This window comes from Rutilus rutilus, assembly GCF_951802725.1.
Source record: "Rutilus rutilus genome assembly, chromosome: 12".
Classification (NCBI taxonomy): domain Eukaryota; kingdom Metazoa; phylum Chordata; class Actinopteri; order Cypriniformes; family Leuciscidae; genus Rutilus; species Rutilus rutilus.
The window spans coordinates 3,616,971-3,637,580 of NC_140217.1; the positions used below are offsets into that span (position 1 = coordinate 3,616,971).

General features: G+C 37.7%; 1 protein-coding gene across 18 annotated transcripts in view; it reads left to right on the top strand.

The window, feature by feature from the left end:
- The window catches only part of szt2 (SZT2 subunit of KICSTOR complex), a 115,090-nt gene that overhangs the window by 33,777 nt on the left and 60,703 nt on the right, over nt 1-20,610 (top strand). For 14 of the 18 annotated variants that reach the window (XM_084425166.1, XM_084425182.1, XM_084425176.1 and 11 more), the window contains exons 31-48: nt 385-463; nt 2,373-2,675; nt 3,492-3,630; nt 3,719-3,835; nt 3,926-3,995; nt 4,850-5,035; nt 5,152-5,418; nt 6,882-7,143; nt 8,311-8,385; nt 8,472-8,610; nt 9,551-9,659; nt 9,833-9,953; nt 10,935-11,087; nt 11,194-11,296; nt 12,834-12,945; nt 13,227-13,314; nt 16,648-16,766; nt 18,512-18,676. In XM_084425166.1, coding sequence (XP_084281292.1) covers nt 385-463; nt 2,373-2,675; nt 3,492-3,630; nt 3,719-3,835; nt 3,926-3,995; nt 4,850-5,035; nt 5,152-5,418; nt 6,882-7,143; nt 8,311-8,385; nt 8,472-8,610; nt 9,551-9,659; nt 9,833-9,953; nt 10,935-11,087; nt 11,194-11,296; nt 12,834-12,945; nt 13,227-13,314; nt 16,648-16,766; nt 18,512-18,676 — 2,607 coding nt within the window. The remainder of the gene's footprint in view (nt 1-384; nt 464-2,372; nt 2,676-3,491; nt 3,631-3,718; nt 3,836-3,925; nt 3,996-4,849; nt 5,036-5,151; nt 5,419-6,881; nt 7,144-8,310; nt 8,386-8,471; nt 8,611-9,550; nt 9,660-9,832; nt 9,954-10,934; nt 11,088-11,193; nt 11,297-12,833; nt 12,946-13,226; nt 13,315-16,647; nt 16,767-18,511; nt 18,677-20,610) is intronic. The other 4 variants (XM_084425177.1, XM_084425168.1, XM_084425170.1 and 1 more) reach the window with 1 other exon arrangement.

Consider the following 20,610-nt stretch of genomic DNA (forward strand, 5'->3'; position numbering starts at 1 on the left):
CAGTAGTATTGTATTTTTTTTTTATTGATTTGTGTCATTTTTATTATAATTATTATTAAAATGATTGCACAGTATTAGTGTAGTGATATAAAATGGATATTTTTCTTCCTTTTTTGTCCTTAGCTGATCACATTACTGGATGTTTGTATGACAATATGTTGTAAAAAATGTAACATTCTCAAAAGAGTTTGTTTTATTTTATTTAGACAACCCTTCTCAAAATCACAGCTGTGGAGGAAACACTGGGATAGTCTTACACAATCAAACGTTTGACTGTCAAATTAGCACTCAACTGTACAGCCAGAGACCTTGTGAACCCGAATGGGACCTTAGACTCAGTAACCGTTTTCCTTTCCTCTCTTTCATCTCTTTCATCTCCTCCAGGAGGACTCAGACAGGGAAGGAGAGCGGAGACCCAGTGAAGAGTGCGAGGTGTCTGAAGCTGAGCTGGCTACAGAAGACGGTCAGACATCATTTATGCCCTTTTAATCAGAAATATCTTCCATATCTAAGTGTCCAACTCAGGCTGTTTTGATAAAGGTCACGTTCAGTAACTAATTAGACATTTAATGCTATTTGACACATATTTAAAGGTGCACTCAGAAATATTTCCCTCACTAAATATGTGTTATACAGAAAGAGATTAATAGTTAAAGGGGTCATATAATGGTACATGCACTTTTACAAGTCGATTGTACTGAAATGTGTGTTGGCAGTGCCTGTACACAACCATCATAAAATGATAAAAATCCATCCAGTGTTTTTTTTTTAAATCTCCTTATATGTTTTCCCCCGTCTCAAATCAAGCCGTTCGATTTTGTGACGTCACAAAATCGACGCCCCTCCCACGATTGTTGATTGACAGCAGCGTTTCAACACAGACCCGCCCTCGCTCGTGAGCGAGCTGTCAATCATAGTCCGCGCGGACCGGCGCGGTCACTGTTGATACGCTGGAGCACTGTCTATGACCAGAATGGCGTCTAAGCGATTGTGGTGTTCTGTTCTTGGGTGCAATAAGGAACACAGCAGTCATTTTTAATGTTCCTAAATCCGAACCGCTGAAGACGCAGTTTGTTTTCGAAGGGAATATTCCCCACGATCAACATCAATGCTTTCATGTTTGCGCGAATCATTTCACACACTTGACTGCTTTACAAACGAGGCTCAGTAATGTTATAAAGCTGGTTTTGCTAAGAAGCTGTTCGTGTTACCAACTATTCGTGTTCCTGCTGCACCTCCAGAAGAAAAAGTGAGTGTAACGTTTTATTACCCACGTTTATAATGAACAACGCGTTATGGTTATTGTGTTATTGTGTTACAAACGGTGCACGCACAGAACAGAGGGGCGGGGTGAGCAAAGCTCATTATCATTTAACTGAAAACAGAGCTGTTTTTGACCAGGTAAAATTAGTGTTTTCTTACAATACTAATGAGAATTTTTAATTAAAGTATATTACAGACTTTCAATTTAGACCCTAAAGAATCATATTAGCTTGTACAAAAATGGCATTATATGACCCCTAAAAAAAATTTTTTAACAACCCAGTGAGATGAATGGAACTTTTTAACTCTTTCCCCGCCAGCGTTTTTTTAAGTTGCCAGCCAATGGCAGCATTATTGATCATTTTTACTAAACTTTCAAGGCCCCCAGAATATGTTGTTGAATATCTGAACATGAAAATATATCAAAAGAAAGAACAGAGACTTTGCTTTTAAACAAAAACCCCCCAAAAGTTGTATTCTAGCTTTATGCATGCTTTTTTTTATCAATACTTGAATGTGGGTAAGTTTCATAAAAAAAAAAAGCAACATATTGAACAAATCATGTTTTTTTCGAAGACCACAACGTGCATCGGCAATGTTTTTATCGCTTGTTTCTGCTTCTTTTTTTACATGTGTTTTGATCCAGAGATTCTGTACTCTTTCAGAAGATGTGTAATAGCTCCCCTACTGTATAACAGTGAAAACACGGAAAGCCGGAAAATATTTTGTCAATGCTAGGGAAAGAGTTAATTGGTTTGTGTGAAGTTAGCTAATGCTATCGGTTCATATTTTTCATTGCATGCACAGACTTGGTGCACTGAAGAAGGCTGCTATCCAAAATGTTTGTTATTTTATCCGCTGTTGTGATTTATTAAGTATCTTCTAAAGGTTATTTTTTTGTTTTTTTGGATATGAATGTTTTGGTCTTAAGCGCTGTGATCACTGATGAATCATTCACAGCAAGACTAAAACATTTAATAAGGACTTTAACTGAGTCCATTTTGATTTCATGTTATTTGTAAAGTTATATGAGCAGTTTTTTGCACTTGTTCGTAAACTAGAAATATATGATAACATGTTCCTTGTATTAATCCTTTGCATATGCACAGAGAACGTGTCCGGCTGCTGCATCGTGACGGAGAGTGACACGGATCTGGAGGTGGAGTATCAGGAATCTGGGAATGGCAAAGCGGAGGCAGGAGAAGAGGAAGGAGGTGAAGGCGTATCTCCATCTGACTCCAACACGGTCAACCAGGACGATGATTCCTTCAGTATTCTGGACGGAGACTCTCTGCTGGAGGCGGAGGGTCCGCAGCCGGAGATGCCGCCTCTGTTTGTTCACCTCACCTGCTCCGTCAACATGAAGAGCTGCCATGGCTCCATGCCCACGCAAACACTGCCAACCTGTCTGGGTGAGACACTCAACACACTGCTGAGCTTTCTGCCGTCGACTTAACCTGTTTCCTACCCTTACAGACATTTAAAGTCTAATTAAAAACATTTATCTGTTTAATGTACAGTATAAGGAAGCACTCTTACAATAAAACATGCATTATATTTGCAAATTATTTAAATTGGAATATTAGCCAATTTGCAAGTCTATTAAAAATAAAAATATCATGCATTATTTTTTGTACTCTATACATTTACAATGTAACAGGGTTGGCATGAAATATGGTTTGAAAAAGAAAGGAATATACAAGTTCATCATATGACTTTATTAAGTCCCCCTGTAGTCAATTATTTTATCCCTTAAAACTCATCTTTGATCAACAAAATGACATATTTAAGTGTTTTTTCCTTGGAAAAAACTCTTCATGCCTTAAAATATCTTGAATGTAACTCGACACCCTTGCCTCATTTAGTATGCGCGGTTCTATGAATATGCAAATGAGCCCCGCCTCCACACACTCACTCAGCTCAGAGATCCATTGGTTAACGATCACACGTTGATCTGATTGGTTACAAGGTAGTTTGTGACGTCAGAAACACCAGCGATTTCAAACCGTGTTTATTAATATTGCTATAATAGTATATAAATATAGGAATATAAATACAATAATATAAATAAAGAACAACTCAAGAAAAGTCATGGGAATTCATTGGTGTGAAGAAGAGCACCAGTATTTTGAGGGTTTTTTTAATCTCAGTTTTTATCCCTCTGATTAGTGTTAATCTGGGTCATGTGTTTTTAATAATATTAGTGAATATACATCTATGTTTTGCAGGTGAAGTCATAACCTGTCTTGAAAACGCTGAGAATCTTCAGTCGGTGGATCTGAACGAGTTGTCAGTCACTCTTGATATCTTTGTGCTCACGTTACCTCTGGAGATCGAGGTCATGGCCCCCGACTTCCGCCACAACCGGTCAGTGATTGTGATCTGTCCTAGATTTATGAAAGATGAACAGCATGGCTTCAGCTAGAGCGATCGTGATGGTTCTCTGTGCGTGCAGGTACACGTCTGAGAGCAGTGTGTCTCTGAACCGCTCCCCCGGACAGCCCTCATCATATCGCTCTGACGAGGAGCTCATGGGGAACCTGGACGGCCTGCGCGGGGTTGGTGTGGAAAGGTCAGCGTTTAGAGGTCAACAGACATCATCTGTTGCCAAACATCTTGAGCATTAACTCTTTATTTTGTCTCATTTTGTCATCTTCTGCAGTATGTCTGGAGATCCCCTGTCCAAACTTCCTATTCCACACAAAATGGCTGTTTTAGCCACCATGGACGAGGTGAGAATGCAAAGATTTAAATGAAAATGAAAAATGATAGTGATATTATTTACAAATATTTTTATTATCTCAAACAATTATTCATCATTGAACCAGTAATGAAAGTTAAACTCTTGCAAGCACAGTATATGAAATATGCATGAAAGTTCAGTACCGTTTATTATTGCAGGAGGAGGATCTGTCTTTTTCTGAATATATATATATATATATATATATATATAATATATTTATTTATTTATTTATTTATTTATTTACTTACTTACTTACTTACTATATTTATTTATTTATTTATTTATTATTGAGTTGCCATCGCCAAGTTGCTATATAAGTTGCTATATACCCTATCTTTATTTCATATATACATGTATATATATCAGTGTCGGAAACAAGCTTGCATATTTGTTTACATTTTAATTTCAGTTTTAGTTTGAGATATCGGATATTGCTTGGATATTGTATATTATTGCATATAAGCTTGTTTCCCCATGGATAATCTTTTTTTATTTTATTTAGTTTACATCTTGCAATTCTGACTTTTTTGCATGATAAAGTCACAATTGAGATGCTAAAAAGTCAGAATTGTGAGATATAAACCTGCAGATCTGAGAAAAAAAAGTCTCCCTTAGAATTGAACTTTAATAATTAGTGTTTATATCTCGCAATTCTGACTTTATAACTCGTAATTGCCAGTTTATGTATCGCAGTTCTGTGTCAGAAAGTCAGAATTGCATGATGTAATCTCACAATTGTGAGAAAAAGTCAGAATTGTGAAATAGAAAGTCACAATTATCTTTAAGTTTTAGTCAATGAGTTTAATTTAGTTTAGTTTACGGTAATAACCCTGTCTCTTTCAGATCCGTTGGCTCTTGGAGGATGAGATCGTCTCTGCTCTACGCCACTCTTCCGTCATCAGTTCCTCCACCCTGCAGAAAGTTTCCGAGCACGTGTGTCGTTCCAGCGGCCGCCCGCAGTGCCACTGTGAGGTCGTTCCCCTGCAGTTCGTATTCGGTCCCGAGCAGTCACTGGAAAAGTTTCAAGAGGTTTGAACTAATGCGATGACCTCTATTATTGGTGATAAGACTTCCCGGGAAAGGTCAAGAACGAGATTATGTTCTGCACTGCTGTTTAATAACACATCTCTGCTTCCTCGCCGCAGGAGTTCAAGAGGTTATCGTTTCCTGGTTACCTGCTAAATGCAGAGCAATACAACTTCCACTACGTCTCACTGAGTCGGCAGCGGTCTCACCGGCTCCAGGCTGCAAGACAGCTGTCTAACGCCACCGCTCAGTACTCAACGGGCACAGAAACAACATCCAAGCAAGCCAGCCTGTGTCCTGAGGTGGAGGATGGTGCCAAAGCATCAGCAAACGTCTCTACATCGGACAAAGAAGGAGAGCAAAAGAAAAAGGATATGGACGCTGAGGTGATTATTAAAAACCTTTCAACCATGCCTGAAGAAATGCATTCCTTTTGTTTAATGACAAAGCTATCATTTTAAGAGTAACTCATGCAAATAAGAAAATGTTTAAATAACGGGGGTAAATGTCACCAAAATGAATCAAAATGCACCTAAAATCACAGATACTAAAAAAATAAATAAAAAAAAAGCAGCCCTGTATCTTGATTTTAATATTTAGAACATATCACACGAGCAAGAGTGCTGTTTTCCGCGCTACTGCAAATGTGATGTTGATTTTATACAAAAGTTCGCTGAACAAGAAGTTCATTTTAACTTAGATTTTAGACAGACTATTGTCAATATTGTTTGGTTTTGCTCTATTTTGCAAATTAAAATAATTCCAAACTAGTGTTGTCACGATACTGGAATTTCCAATTTCGATACGATACCCTGAAAAATATCGATATTCGATACCATTTTCGATACCACAGGGAAAACTGCCATACAGATTTGTTGTTATCTCATAACTTTTTGATAATTTGGGTAAATGTGTTGCAATAGCTTGCACATGGCATAGGGAGGCTTTAATTGAATCGTTGAACTACATTTACAAACAGCTTAAATGAACCACATTTAATAAACAGTAATACAATAAGAACAAATGGTAAATGATAGCACAAATAAATACAATAGAATAAAGGGACAAATTACGGTAAATAAACATGGCTTTAAGTTTTTCAGGTGGGTCGAACAGTATTCAGGTATGAAATACTACAGAAATGAAAGTAATCAAATTACATTAATGTACAATTTCATTGTAAAAATTAAATACAGATTAATGCTTACAATTAAAGTTACAAAAATTATTCAGTCAAGAGTATCGAGTGTTTTTTTCCCTCTGTCTCTGAGGTTTATTAGGCTGCTGTCACTTTAAGAGTTTATGCACGGATCCAATATACCGTTACACAACATGCGTTCTCTCAACTAGTTACGTTCGTTCGTACGGCATTTCCCTAAATACTCGGCAAGTCGGGCAATACAAGCACTATTCAACCAGAGCGAATGAGACGAGTGTGACAGGAAGCAGGTGTGTGTCAATTTGCTGCCGAAGAGAAGAGAGAGCAAGAACGTTCAGCTGGTATCGGTGTATCAATACCAAGTAATGGAACGGTTTCAGATATTTCAGTATCGAAACGTATTGAAATATCGATATTTTTGGCAACACTATTCGAAACAAAATCACAGCATTACCATTGCAAATAATTTAATTATGTCAGAAGAAAAAGTGTGACATGAAACTAGCATCAAATCAGTTGCCTGAGATAAAGGTTAGCTAAAAAGTTTAGCATCATTATACTGAAATATATGATGATAGAAGGCAGTGATTGACCGTTCACATTCAAGTATCCCAAAGAGCCATGTTATATTATAAATATAATGTTGTCTTATCTCATCATCTGGATAGTGATTGATGTGTTTTCCCGCAGCAGGTCGAGTGTGGAGTCACGGCGCAGCATCAGGCGAGGGATGACGGGGACATTCGGCCTTCAGCTGTTGACTCAGCCAGCGAGTCTCTCTCCGAGACCTCTGACCCCGGGCAGGTCAAACAGGCCGATGCCGAGGAGACTCGCCCTCAGACTGCTCACCTGCAGACCGGCAGCAGCACAGAACGCTCCTCTGATCACATGTCCCCTCCCAAAACACCCTCCGCTGCCAGCCTGGCCGAGTCCGTGCAGTCCGCCACACACAGTGAGTGTCACTGGACATGCCAAAGAACTAACCTCAGAAATGTTTTCTGAGATCATGCGGCCTTATTTATAAAGACGTGCATAGAATGATCCTAAATCACTGTCCCTGCAGGTCCTTAAAGTCCCTCTGTGGTGAAAATCAAGCTTTTAATGTTGTTTATATTTCTATGTGGTGTTTTTAATATTCTTTAAGACAAACCATGTGTAAATTCATAAGTCGACACCATTGCTGAGTATTTACTCCTTAAACCTGTCTCAAAAACACAGTCTCAAAAACACAGTTTGAAATCGTGACGTCACACACTTCCTTGTAACCAATCAGATCAACGTGTGATCGTCAACGAGTGGATCTCTGAGCTGAGTGAGTGAGTGGAGGCTCATTTGCATATTCATAGAACCACGCATACTAAATGAGGCGAGGGTGTCGAGTTACATTCAAGATATTTAAAGGCAATGAAAAAAACGTTTAAATGTCATTTTGGTGATCAAAGATGAGTTTTAAGGGATAAATTGATTGACTACAGGGGGACTTTAAGTCTTAAATATCTTAAATGTTATTGGAAAAGTCTTAATTATCATTTCAAGAGGTTTTAAATTTGATGACAGAAAAACAAGAATCATGATATGGCTTAGTGTGATGATTAAACTTTAAAAGGCTCTGATTTATATGTGAGCGCTGTGGACGTTTCAAAGCAAAAATGCGGTGCTGTTTTATTTATGTTGAGGGATTGCTTATTAATCTACTGTTGATGAATTATGACAATGTTTACCTTATGGTGTTTATATCATGCCTGCAAACTCTTTGCATTTCTAAAAAGCACAGCTGCATTGTATATAGGGTTTACCAGGGTAATCCTTATATTTCAGCTTTTTCATAAGCGCCACATGCCGCATTTTCTTTCATCGGGTGGATAAACATATAAAAAAGATATGTTGTATAAAGGGTTTAACAGGTTTAACTGCTATATTTCCATAAGATCCACCTGCTATCAGAGAGTGAAATGGCATTTTCATTCAAGCTAATGTGCATTCTTAAAATCTAAACAATTAGGAGAAGGTAAGAATAGTATTAATTTTATTTGCGCAGGTCTTATAAACGAGGCCCCTGGTTGTTTAGTTAGATTCTAAAAGTAAAGTTAATAAAGGCTTTGATTGCTGTTGCTTTCAGGCAGTGGGAAACTGCGGCCCAGTCGAGTTCAGAGCGTCGTCTCCAGTCAGGGAAGCCTGGACTCAGACATGCTAGGTGAGACTTCACACAACAGACAACATGGTCACACTCACACTCATCATTCCTCATGGTCCTTCTCCTCTCTGCTGTTTGTGTCTCAGGTTATGATGGCGGCAGCAGTGATTCTGAGTGTGAAGGACCCACGATGAACGAGCAGGAGAGACAGACGCCGCTCATGCCTGATTTCTGGCTCATCATCAGAATTCATCAGGACAGAGTGGAGGTTTTCTCCCACGCCAGGTACTGCTCGGCACGCAGCTTACGAAATTCACATTCAGAAAGCACCAAATGCAAGCAAAGATCAGCAAGTAAAAGAATCGGCTGGTAGACTTTGTTCAAATCACAATTTAAGAAAGATGGTTTGACACTTGATTTTTATATGAAACAACATGAAGTGATTTTCTAAGCAAGCATCACTATTATTATTATTGCTCATACTTGGTGTTTTCCACTTATTAAACAGCAGCACAGTGTCATAGTTTGTTGAATGAACATGAATGATTGTGGCTTGTTGAGGAGTATGTAGTTTCTTTTCTAAAAAAAATAAATAAATAAAATGTTTTATATAAATGATAAAGGATTGATTATTTAATAATTATTCATTAATTAAAAAATATTTTAACTTATTTATAAATAATTTTATTTTAAGAAATAAATTATATATATATATATAAATAATGTTTATAGGATAATAAAGGATATTATTTACATTTACATTATTTACATGTAATAGTATTATTTACATACTATATATATATATATATATATATATATATATATATATATATATATAAATAGTATGTAAATAATATCCTTTCATTTAAAATATTTTATGTTGACTTCAATGCTGTTATGCAAGCTGTTGTAATAAAAAAAGTATCAAACAATATCAAAGCAATTATTTTCTGTAATTTATGGAAAGGTTTTCAGTGCCTATTTGTTTAAACTGCCCAAAAAAACACAAGTTTTTGTTGTCCTTGTAAGTTTTCAGCTTATAATGAGTGTTCAGTTGTGTTGTAAATATGTGAAGCATACAAATGAGCAGAATATCTGTTTGTAGTGCTTAAGATGCAAACTTAAGTTTTCCCCAGACGTGCAAACAAAACTGAGTTTAGCATTTTTCCTGCTGAGACACTTTGTACTGTTTGAATCTTGTGAATTTTGAACATTGTGTTGGCAGGAGTTTTAACAGAGCGAAAGAGGAGGAAGAGGAAGAGATTCCAGAATACCTGCGTCTTCATCAGCTGGTGGTGAGGAGGATTGGAGAAATGTGCCGAATAGTCAACCAGGTAAAGAACAGCCTAGCCTTTTCACTGTCAGCATGGTCCACTTTGCAGCTTATTCTAGCCAATAACTGCTCACTTAGTGAGAAAGTCCCACTATCTCTGGTTCATCACACCAGATCCTCTTCCACTGTTTTCCCCTTTGTTGCTCTTTAACCTCTCATTGGCTTTCTCCACAGCGCCTCCTACTACAAGACCTGCATGATAGTCACGTGTGCCATTCTCTCCTGGTTGCTGAGAGTGAAGAGGACATCTGGAAGAACGAGTCGCTCTACCGGCCCAGGATGACCAACTCTGATGGTACAAAACCCAGCCGGATGACAGGCACACACTCTTTCTACAAGCCATGGCCATATACTGTACATACCAGAGCAGGAGTCCACAGCCTCTCTGATGTGGTCAAACAATTAATTTGAATCACTTGCGCATGTTTAATCTATTAGAAAATGATGATTCCAAATTTCTTAATCTATAAAAACCTCAATTATGAGGCTAAATGTTGCTCCAAACCCTGCTCCGGATCCATATATATGCCTGGATTTCTTCATTTTGAAACATCAAGCTTTTATTTTGGCTGAAAACAGCAGAGAGACCTTAAAGTCTTTTCTTTTGTTGACAACAGCCGGTTTATGAGCGCTTGTTATTACAGGTTTGGGAAGATGGTTGGCACATGTTGCATTCCCAAATGCACATTAGAACCGACCCAAACTCTGAAACGTAATTTATTTAATTAAATGGCAACCACAAAGCAATAATCGCACAAAGCCAATTAAATTTCATTTAATCGTGCATCCCCATACCATGCGTATGGCTTTGTTTAAATTAAATCTGTCGATATTGTTGCTCTCTTGAGATGCAGAAGAAAGTTAATAGCGCCGGATGATGCCGCTGTGAAATTGAGCACGATTTACACGAATACAAACAAACACATATACTTAAAAAAAAAAAAGCCTGTCGGGAAGGTCAATTCAAGGGTAGTGATAATGAGACAGCAGTGCGAGTCTGAGAACTCGCCTCATTGACTACAATTTTATATCTGCTGTTTAGCATGAATTACTGCGCTAATGTCCTAATATGGCCTGTTGTTCTGCCTCAGACTGTGTAAATGAATTGGATCCGGTCGACCACAGAGATGAACGCTCAAATGCTTCATTTGTATTGTACAACTTGAGGTGCTCTGCGGGCCTGTTGAGTTCAGATAATCCTGCTAATCTCTCTTTTGTTATGAAATTGTTAAGATGAAAGTCTCATCCCCATAATTGCACCTTTTTTCCGGCCCAGACTACAACGCCGATGAGAGCTATCAGCCGCGGGACTACCTCGCCGCCACTATGCAGTTCATACCGGGTTACTTCGCCTGTGACGTGGTCTGGAGCACCGTTATTTATATTCACCCACGGCTCAAAATGGGGCCCAACATGGGCGTGTCCCGGGGTGAGTGACACCTCAGTGGACCAATCAGGTGGACACATTTTTACCATGTAAAAACTGGTGTGCTTGTACCCTACGATGATATTCTTCTTCTCTCTGATTCTCTCAGCTATGCAGGCTCTGCGCTCCGTTCTAAACGCCTTTTGTGTGGTCAACCGCAAAAACATGTTTGTCTATCAGGAGCGCACCACCAAATCTGTGTTCTACCTCCGGTGAGTCTGAAGCTCACAATGTCTCCATATTAGTGACTGAGTTTTTCAGTGGATGATGTTGATATCTGGAGAACATAGTAAACGTCATCCAAATGCATGTATGTGAATGTTGATGTTGCAACTTGCTCAACCGTTCAAAAATGGTTTTTGAAAGAAGTCTCTTATGCTCACCAAATCTGCATTTATTTCATCAAAAATACAGCAAATGTTTTGAGTTTTTTCCATTTTAATTTGTTTTAAAATGTAATTTATTCCTGTGATCAAAGCCGATTTTTCAGCATCAAAACTCTAACTAAAGTTCATATTTTTGTGGAAACTGTGATAGATTTTTTTCAGGATTCTTTGGTGTTGAAAAGTACAAGAATAGCAAAAGAACAGCATTTATTTGAAACGGAAATCTCTTTACTGTCACTTTTGCTCAATTTAATGCATCCTTGCTGAATTTATTTCTTTAAAAAAAAACAACTATATAATAAGTTACTAACCCCAAACTTTTGATCAGTAGTGTATCTGTTTTCTATAGTTTGTTTTCTGATTCTTTTATTTGTAGATGTATCACCCTAATTGCAGTCCTCATTGTTTTGTGCCAGATAAATCCAGCTCTGATTACCAAATAAATCTCATTAAAAAAATATATTGTTCCCTTAAATAGCCTGAATGCAATTAGATCCTTTTAGTTGGTGAACTGTAGTGTTTGTAGTTGCTTGTAGTTTGTGAAGCTGACATTTCCAGCTAACTTCCCTAAATGTCCATGGCTGATTCACATTATTTATTTAAAAAATAATTAAAAGCAGAAAATGTGCTGATATATCTGTCTGCCACTGTAAAATATCTCTACAACTGCTCCACATGTGGCTTCTCTCTTTCAGTCTCACTATAATCTACTGTAAGATTACACCTGTGTACACCTGGAATTAAGATGTGTTTTGGTCGATCGGATCACAAGTGGACGACGCTAAATACAGGTGTAAACAGAGTCTAAAACAAGATTAGCTTGTCCACTTTAAACCACCTTCAGAGGGAGTCAAAAACACGTTAGACCGGATTGCTTTCATAGTGTAAACGCTCATGTGGTCGAATGTGTTCAAACAGCCACAAAAGACCGTCTACTCTCCGTCTACTGAACTAATGTGTGAACATTATGGGAAGAGCTCTAGCCAGACGGGATTTAAACTTTGTCGGATGAAGACCCAAGTTTGGTTTGAAGATGAAAAACTTACCAAGCACAATGTTCTCTTACGTTCCTGACTTCTAACACACACTGGCTGTCAGAGCACAGATGGAGGCTGATGCTCTCCGTGTGTTTTTCTGTCGTCTCCGGGCGTTCATATGTAAATTGTGCAGCCTTATTTTGTCCATTAAATCGAAAGATCTGAAAAAAAAACATACATTTAAAACACCAGGTGTAAACGGGAATGTGTCTCCCTCGTCTACTTGTGATCCGATCGACCAAAACGGGGCCTAAATGATCGCTAGAATTTTCTTTAATTCTTTTCATGATCTTGACCTTCTCGTCCCACCTGTCTTGTCTCCACAGACTCTCCGAGACGTCTCAGGCAGGGAAGTACAGTGATTTGGATGGAAACATGCACACACGCTCTGTCGGTCTGGCCCGCAGCCAGGAGCCGCTGGGCTCCGAGGACCTCACGGTAACATTCACATACTGTCACTTCTCATTACGCTTTAGGAAACCAGAGCCCTCCGGAGCCATTAGGGCTCCGATCCCCTTCCGGAGTGAATGATTTACATACTACTTGCAAAGCACTGACCTGTCCTTGTGTTTACGCCATTTATGAGGCTCATTCTGATGAGATAAGCAATAGAAGATCTGAGTAATTATGTGTTTATTGCCTGGAAAACTGGCGTAGACCGTGCTCTCATGTGCCTGATGTGATGTAGGTATGTTATAGCATGTATCTTGTGTTCATAGGGATCACGCTCGTCTCTGGAAGGCTCAAGGCCGGTTGGGCTGGTGGACAAACACATTTTGCTGCTGGTGCATGGTGTGGGGACTGCAGGTGAGAGAGAGGGACAGATAAATGTGTGAAAACAGTGACATGAAACACAAGATGCAATGAAGTGTGTTGTTTCTCTTAGGGATATTACACGACTACAGGCAACACGCCTTCTCAAACCAGACTAAATATTCTTGCATTCATATACCAACTAGAAAGAACACAACTCAGTAGAATAGTGCAGCAATACCTGAGATGTGTTTTTAGCAGTTGAAATGGTTTAACAAGAAAGAGTCATGTATGACAACTGCCTTTATCTAAATTTTGAGGAGCAAATATTTATTAGTTCTTTATTATGACTATTTTGCACATTTTAGAATAACAGAAAAATTATTAACTTAATAATGAAGTATAAGAATTATGCAGTGACTGAAACGTTACAAAAAGTATTGTAAAAAATTTGCAACAACAAAAAGGGTAAAATCCTAATGTGAGAGACTTTGTATAATGTGTGTATGTATTACACACAATACCACTCAAAAATATGGGGTCAGTAAGTGTATATATCTATATATATTTGTTATATAGCTACTTTTATTCAGCAAGGATGCATTAAATTGATCAAAAGTTTCTACTTCAAATAAATGCTGTTCTGTTAAACTTTTTATTCATCAAAGAATCCTGAAAAAAAATGTAATCACAGTTTCCACAAAAATATGAAGCAGCTCACCTGTTTTCAACATTGATAATAATCAGAAATGTTTCTTGAGCAGCAAATCATCATATTAGAATGATTTCTGAAGGATCATGTGACACTGAAGACTGGAGTAATGATGCTGAAAATTCAGATTTGATCACAGGAATACATTTGAACATATATTACAATAGAAAATATATACTTTTTTATAGTAATAATATTTTACAATATTACTGTTTTAAATTAGCCTGGGTTTCCCCATGCTGCCTTGAGCGCAGCGCAATTTTATTCACACTGCTAGGCAGTCTGGATACCATGGACCAGATTTTCGCCTCAGCAAGGGGACCAATCACAGAACGGGGAGGGAGCAGCAAGACGATGACGACGTCTATGTGACACACCGAAGCAGTTTGTTTATATCTATGGATCCAACATGGCAGCAGACGCGAAGTTACCTTTCGATGCAGCCTTAAGTAGTTTAGAACGCAAGTTTATTTCGTCTTCTTCCTCGTCGAATTTCTGTCGCTCTACATACGTCATACAACGATATAATTGAAACGATTGGCTATGAGCTACGTACAGGCGCATTTGATAGACATTCGTAGCGCCCAATAAACGGCTCTGGCCATTCGTAAACCACGCCTCAAATACGAGAAAATGAACATGTGGTTCCCAGACCACGTCTCAATGAGAAGAGGTCTGATGTTAGCCAGGCTAGTTTTAAATGTATTTTTGATCAAATAAATGCGGCCTTGGTGAGCAAATGACACCTCTTTCTGAAACATAAAAAAATCTTAAAGACCTCAAACCTATTTATATGTATTTACCTATGTATTTAGTAGAAGCACCCTTTTGATCTAATACAGCCATGAGTCTTTTTGGGAAAGATGCAACAAGTTTTTCACACCTGGATTTGGGTATCCTCTGCCATTCCTCCTTGCAGATCCTCTCCGGTTCTGTCAGGTTGGATGGTAAACGTTGGTGGACAGCCATTTTCAGGTCTCTCCAGAGATGCTCAATTGGGTTTAAGTCAGGGCTCTGGCTGGGCCATTCAAGAACAGTCACGGAGTTGTTGTGAAGCCACTCCTTCGTTATTTTAGCTGTGTGCTTAGGGTCATTGTCTTGTTGGAAGGTGAACCTTCAGCCCAGTCTGAGGTCCAGAGCACTCTGGAGAAGGTTTTCGTCCAGGATATCCCTGTACTTGGCCGCATTCATCTTTTCCTCGATTGCAACCAGTCGTCCTGTCCCTGCAGCTGAAAAACACCCCCACAGCATGATGCTGCCACCACCATGCTTCACTGTTGAGACTGTATTGGACAGGTGATGAGCAGTGCCTGGTTTTCTCCACACATACCGCTTAGAATTAAGGCCAAAAAGTTCTATCTTGGTCTCATCAGACCAGAGAATCTTATTTATCACCATCTTGGAGTCCTTCAGGTGTGCTTTCATGTGTCTTGCACTAAGGAGAGGCTTCCGTCTGGCCACTCTGCCATAAATCCCCGACTGGTGGATGGCTGCAGTGATGGTTGACTTACTACAACTTTCTCCCATCTCCCGACTGCATCTCTGGAGCTCAGCCACAGTGATCTTTGGGTTCTTCTTTACCTCTCTCACCAAGGCTCTTCTCCCCCGATAGCTCAGTTTGGCCGGACGGCCAGCTCTAGGAAGGGTTCTGGTCGTCCCAAACGTCTTCCATTTAAGGATTATGGAGGCCACTGTGCTCTTAGGAACCTTAAGTGCAGCAGAATTTTTTTTGTAACCTTGGCCAGATCTGTGCCTTGCCACAATTCTGTCTCTGAGCTCTTCAGGCAGTTCCTTTGACCTCATGATTCTCATTTGCTCTGACATGCACTGTGAGCTGTAAGGTCTTATATAGACAGGTGTGTGGCTTTCCTAATCAAGTCCAATCAGTATAATCAAACGCAGCTGGACTCAAATGAAGGTGTAGAACCATCTCAAGGATGATGAGTTAAATATATGAGTGTCACAGCAAAGGGTCTGAATACTTAGAACCATGTGATATTTCAGTTTTTCTTTTTTAATAAATGTGCAAAAATGTCAACAATTCTGTGTTTTTCTGTTAATGTGGGGTGCTGTGTGTACAATAATGAGGAAAAAAATGAACTTAAATGATTTTAGCAAATGGCTGCAATATAACAAAGAGTGAAAAATGTAAGGGGGTCTGAATACTTTATAAAATATAAAATATAAATTCAGTCAAGTGTGCCCAAACTTTTATCTGGAGGAAGTTGAGCATACAGCAAAGAATTAGTAAAGTAAAAAAAAAAACACCTTTTAAGTACAGAGAAACAGCATTGATTTTCAGCCAAGTCAAACTCTCAGGACTCTCCAACACATGCAGTGGCGTCAGCATCTGACAGGAGGCGCTGTTGGCCTTCGCACCCGTCCTGCTGTTATTATGCCCATGAGTCATTTCATTCCTGTAAATGTTTTACTTCACTCCCAAAGTGTAACCATACAAATCATTTCCAGTCTGTCAGATTAATTTTAAATGCGTATTTGTAATTTACTGGGACTTTTCTTGCTTTAGCGAGCAGCTCTGAGGGATATCGGCACCTGCTAGCGAGGCTTAATTTATAAATCGAAAGTCAATATGAAATGGCTTCCAATCTGTGAACAATTTTACTTGCATAATATGACATATATCATAGTGAGATGTTATGTTTTGTGATGTACAGGTCCAGAGATCACTGATGAATTGGTGAAGGTATTGAGGAAGCGTCTGGACGAGGCCACGCTGGACATTATTACAGTCATGCTGGTCAGGAACTGTAAACTGACGCCTGCAGATGTGGAGGTGATCTCTCTTTCTCCGTCTCTCTTTTCAACCCTCTTTTTTTCTGTGTCTGACTTGTTCTTAACCACAGGCTGGTGCAGAACAGATTAAAGTCCCCCTGTGGTCAAAATCAAGCTTTTAATGTTGTATATACGGCTTTTAATATGCTTTAAGACAAGCCATGTACAAATTCATAAGTCAACACCATTGCTGAGTATTTTCTCCTTAAAGGATAATTCCGGTATTTAACACTTTGAGTCTATTTTGTAGTTTGTTTTGGATGAACAAGAGTGGTGGACAAAGAAATTTTGACAATGGTTCCTGTCTCGACTTTTTGACTATTTTAGAATGGGAGTCCATGGCCATGCACAAACATGTCCTTAAAACAACCCTTAACGTTCGTTTTCAAAACTGTGCAACTCACCGAGTCGTTAGTGGTGTTCGTTGATGTTCCAAAACAAGTAGAGTAGCGAAATACAGTTTCTGTCGTGTTTTATTTGGCATTTTGTAAAACCCCATTGATTTCTGTTGGAGAACTCATTGCTCGTTGATATTAATGCGCTACCGGGAACGGAAAAGACGCTTCAGACTCAAACATCGAGCGGAAGTTTATACGCGGTTGTGAGGTATCTGAAAAAATAGTTCCACTATAGAAAAATAAACAGATTGAAATCATACATTGCGCCGATATATTTGTTTTTAATCATCAACGAACACCACTAACCACTCGGTGAGTTGCACAGTTTTGAAAACGAACGTTAAGGGTTGTTTAAAGGACATGTTTGTGCATGGCCATGGACTCCCATTCTAAAGCAGTCATGGGCAATTCTAAAATAGTCAAAAAGTCGAGACAGGAACCATTGTCAAAATTTCTTTGTCCACCACTCTTGTTCATCCAAAACAAACTACAAAATAGACTCAAAGTGTTAAATACCGGAATTATCCTTTAAAACTGCAGTGAACCAAAGACAGTCTCAAAAACACGGTTTGAAATCGCTGGGTTATGGTTCCTCGTCTTCACACCAATGAATTCCCATGACTTTTCTTCAGTTGTTCTTTATTTATATTATTGTATTTATATTCCTATATTTATATACTATTATAGTAATATTAATAAACACGGTTTGAAATCGCTGGTGTTTCTGACGTCACAAACTACCTTATAACCAATCAGATCAACGTGTGATCGTCAACGAGTGGATCTCTGAGTTGCTGCGAGTGACTGGAGGCAGGGCTAATTTGCATATTCATAGAACTGCGCATACTAAATGAGGCAAGGGTGTCGAGTTACATTCAAGCTATTTTAAGGCATTAAGAATTTTTTTTCAAGTAAAACATTTTTAAATATGTCATTTTGGTGATCAAAGATGAGTTTTAAGGGATGACTTTTTTTTTTAACTTTAAGCAAATGGTATTTACCTTCTCTATGCAGAGACAGATATTTGTGAAAAAATGGCATAAAAGTATCATAGAATAAAACTCTTCTGAAGCCTTTTTGCTCTTTTCTGATTTTTTTAAATTACTTTTTGCTTTGAATCAAAGCTTGTAATATATTGATTCATCTCAGAGCAAGTTTTTTATTGAAGATTTTTTTGAAGTATCACCGAAAAGCTGCCGAAGGTGCGGTCTCTGTTTCTCTCATACATCAGAGGGTCAGTTTCCGTCTGTGGGCGGTCAGCTGGCATGTCGTCTGAGATTTAATGGCTGGATAATAGACTGTGGATGTGATTCATTTCTTCAGTTCCACTCTTTCTTCTTTGTCTCAGTTCATTCAGCCTCCCGGCTCTCCGGCGACGGAAGTGATGGAGTTCTGTCTGCCTCAGTACTGTGTGCCGTGGGTCCAGGCCGTGGCTCACTACCTCCGCCAGAACCTCCTCATCTTCCTCCACATCCCCAAATACACCGACAGCAACATCGAGCACCACTTCAAGGTACACTCAATCTGATCCCGCCGGGACAGACTGACAGACGGACACATTCCCAGTGCTTTGATTCATAGAGATGGTCTCGTGTCAGAGAAGCACTGCTGTAGATTTAGGGTTAGAAATGACATTATAAATCTGTCAAATGTTCCCTAATTTAAACAACAGAACAGTTTATACACTGCAGAATCATACCAAAACGTTTAAATATGATTTAAATGTATATTTATTTATTTTAAGCCTTTGTGAACAAATGTTACACAGGGGTACAATGACTTGTGAATCATAAAATGTAAAAAATTAAATATTAAAGAATAATCACAGGTTTTATTTTGAATTATTATTGTAATTATTATTAATAAAAACTGAAATTATGTATTATTATTTTTATTAACGGAATATTTTGCAAAATACTTTCTTTAAATAGAGGCTTATTTCTTTTGCAAAATATTCAGTGTGTATGTATATATATATATATATATATTACACACTTTTCTTTTTCTAAAGAAATAATTCTTCGCTTTCACAAATCATTTTAAATGAGCTTTTGAAATCCATTGCCCAGAAATATGGGTATTTACATAAATCTTAAAGCAAGTTTTTATTATTATTATTATTATTTATTACTACATAAGTTTATTATTTTTCTCAACTGAATATTTTGCAAATTAAATAAGCCTAAATTTTTCACTTCCACAAATCATTTTAAAATGGTCTGATGAAATCCATTGGTCAGAAATACTGCTGATAACGTAAATATATATATATATATAATAAAAAAAGTGTAACAAAGTGGTTTGCAATAAGCGGTTTATACTTTCATGTGCGTGTGATGCGACCCACCACAGATAACGTGTGAGCGCAGCAGAGCTCTGCAAATGTGTTCAGACATTTCTGCTCTCTGAGTGAGTGTGGTTCGGTTTAACAGGTCACCGAGAGTTCATTCAGAGAGCTCCCATAATACACTTCTCCACCGGGGGGCAGGACATAAAACACACTTTTTTAGAAGCTAATATGTGAGTAAAATTTAAAGTGCACAATAATCATGGTGCTTTTCTCACATAATAGCGAACAGGTGATTTATAATTACAACTTGTCTGCATTTAGTACCTTTTTAAACCTGCCATAGAAATAGAGTTTACTGTCTGATTTGTAAAAATAGGCAAACATTATCTATTAATTACAAATATCAGTACCTAATCATATCTATAATAATGAAAAATCTATAATTATGGCCAGTACCGATATGATGAACAATAATATTGTGCAACTTCAAATGAGAATCATTATGAAGATATAAAAATAAATAAATAAAATATGCATACATCATTATTTGGTTGCACTTTACTTTAAGATTCTATTTGTTAAAATTCGTTATTAACAATGAATTAACAATGAAAAATATTTCTAAATCATTTATTTAATATTAATGCTAATTTCAGCATTTACATTATTGAAATCGAAAAGTATATCTGTTAATATTAATTAATGAACCTGAGCTAACGCTACCAAATATGAATAAATACTGTAACAAATGAATAATGACTATTTTTTACCAATATCAGTACCTAATCAAACCTTTAATAATGAAAAATCAATAATTAGGCCAGTACCGATATGATTAACAATAATATTGTGCAACTTCAAATTGGTATCATTATGAAGACATTAAAAATAAATAAATAAAATATGCATACATTTTTTTGGGCTGCACTTTACAATAAGATTCCATTTATTAACATTAGTTAATTTATTAGTTACCATGAATTAACAATACAAAATACTTCTAAAGCATTTATTAATCTTAATGCTAATTTCAACATTTACATTATTGAAATCGAAAAGTATATCTGTTAATATTAATCAATGGACCTGAGCTAACGTTACCAAAGATGAATAAATACTGTAACAAATGAATTGCTCATTGTTAGTAAATGTCAGGT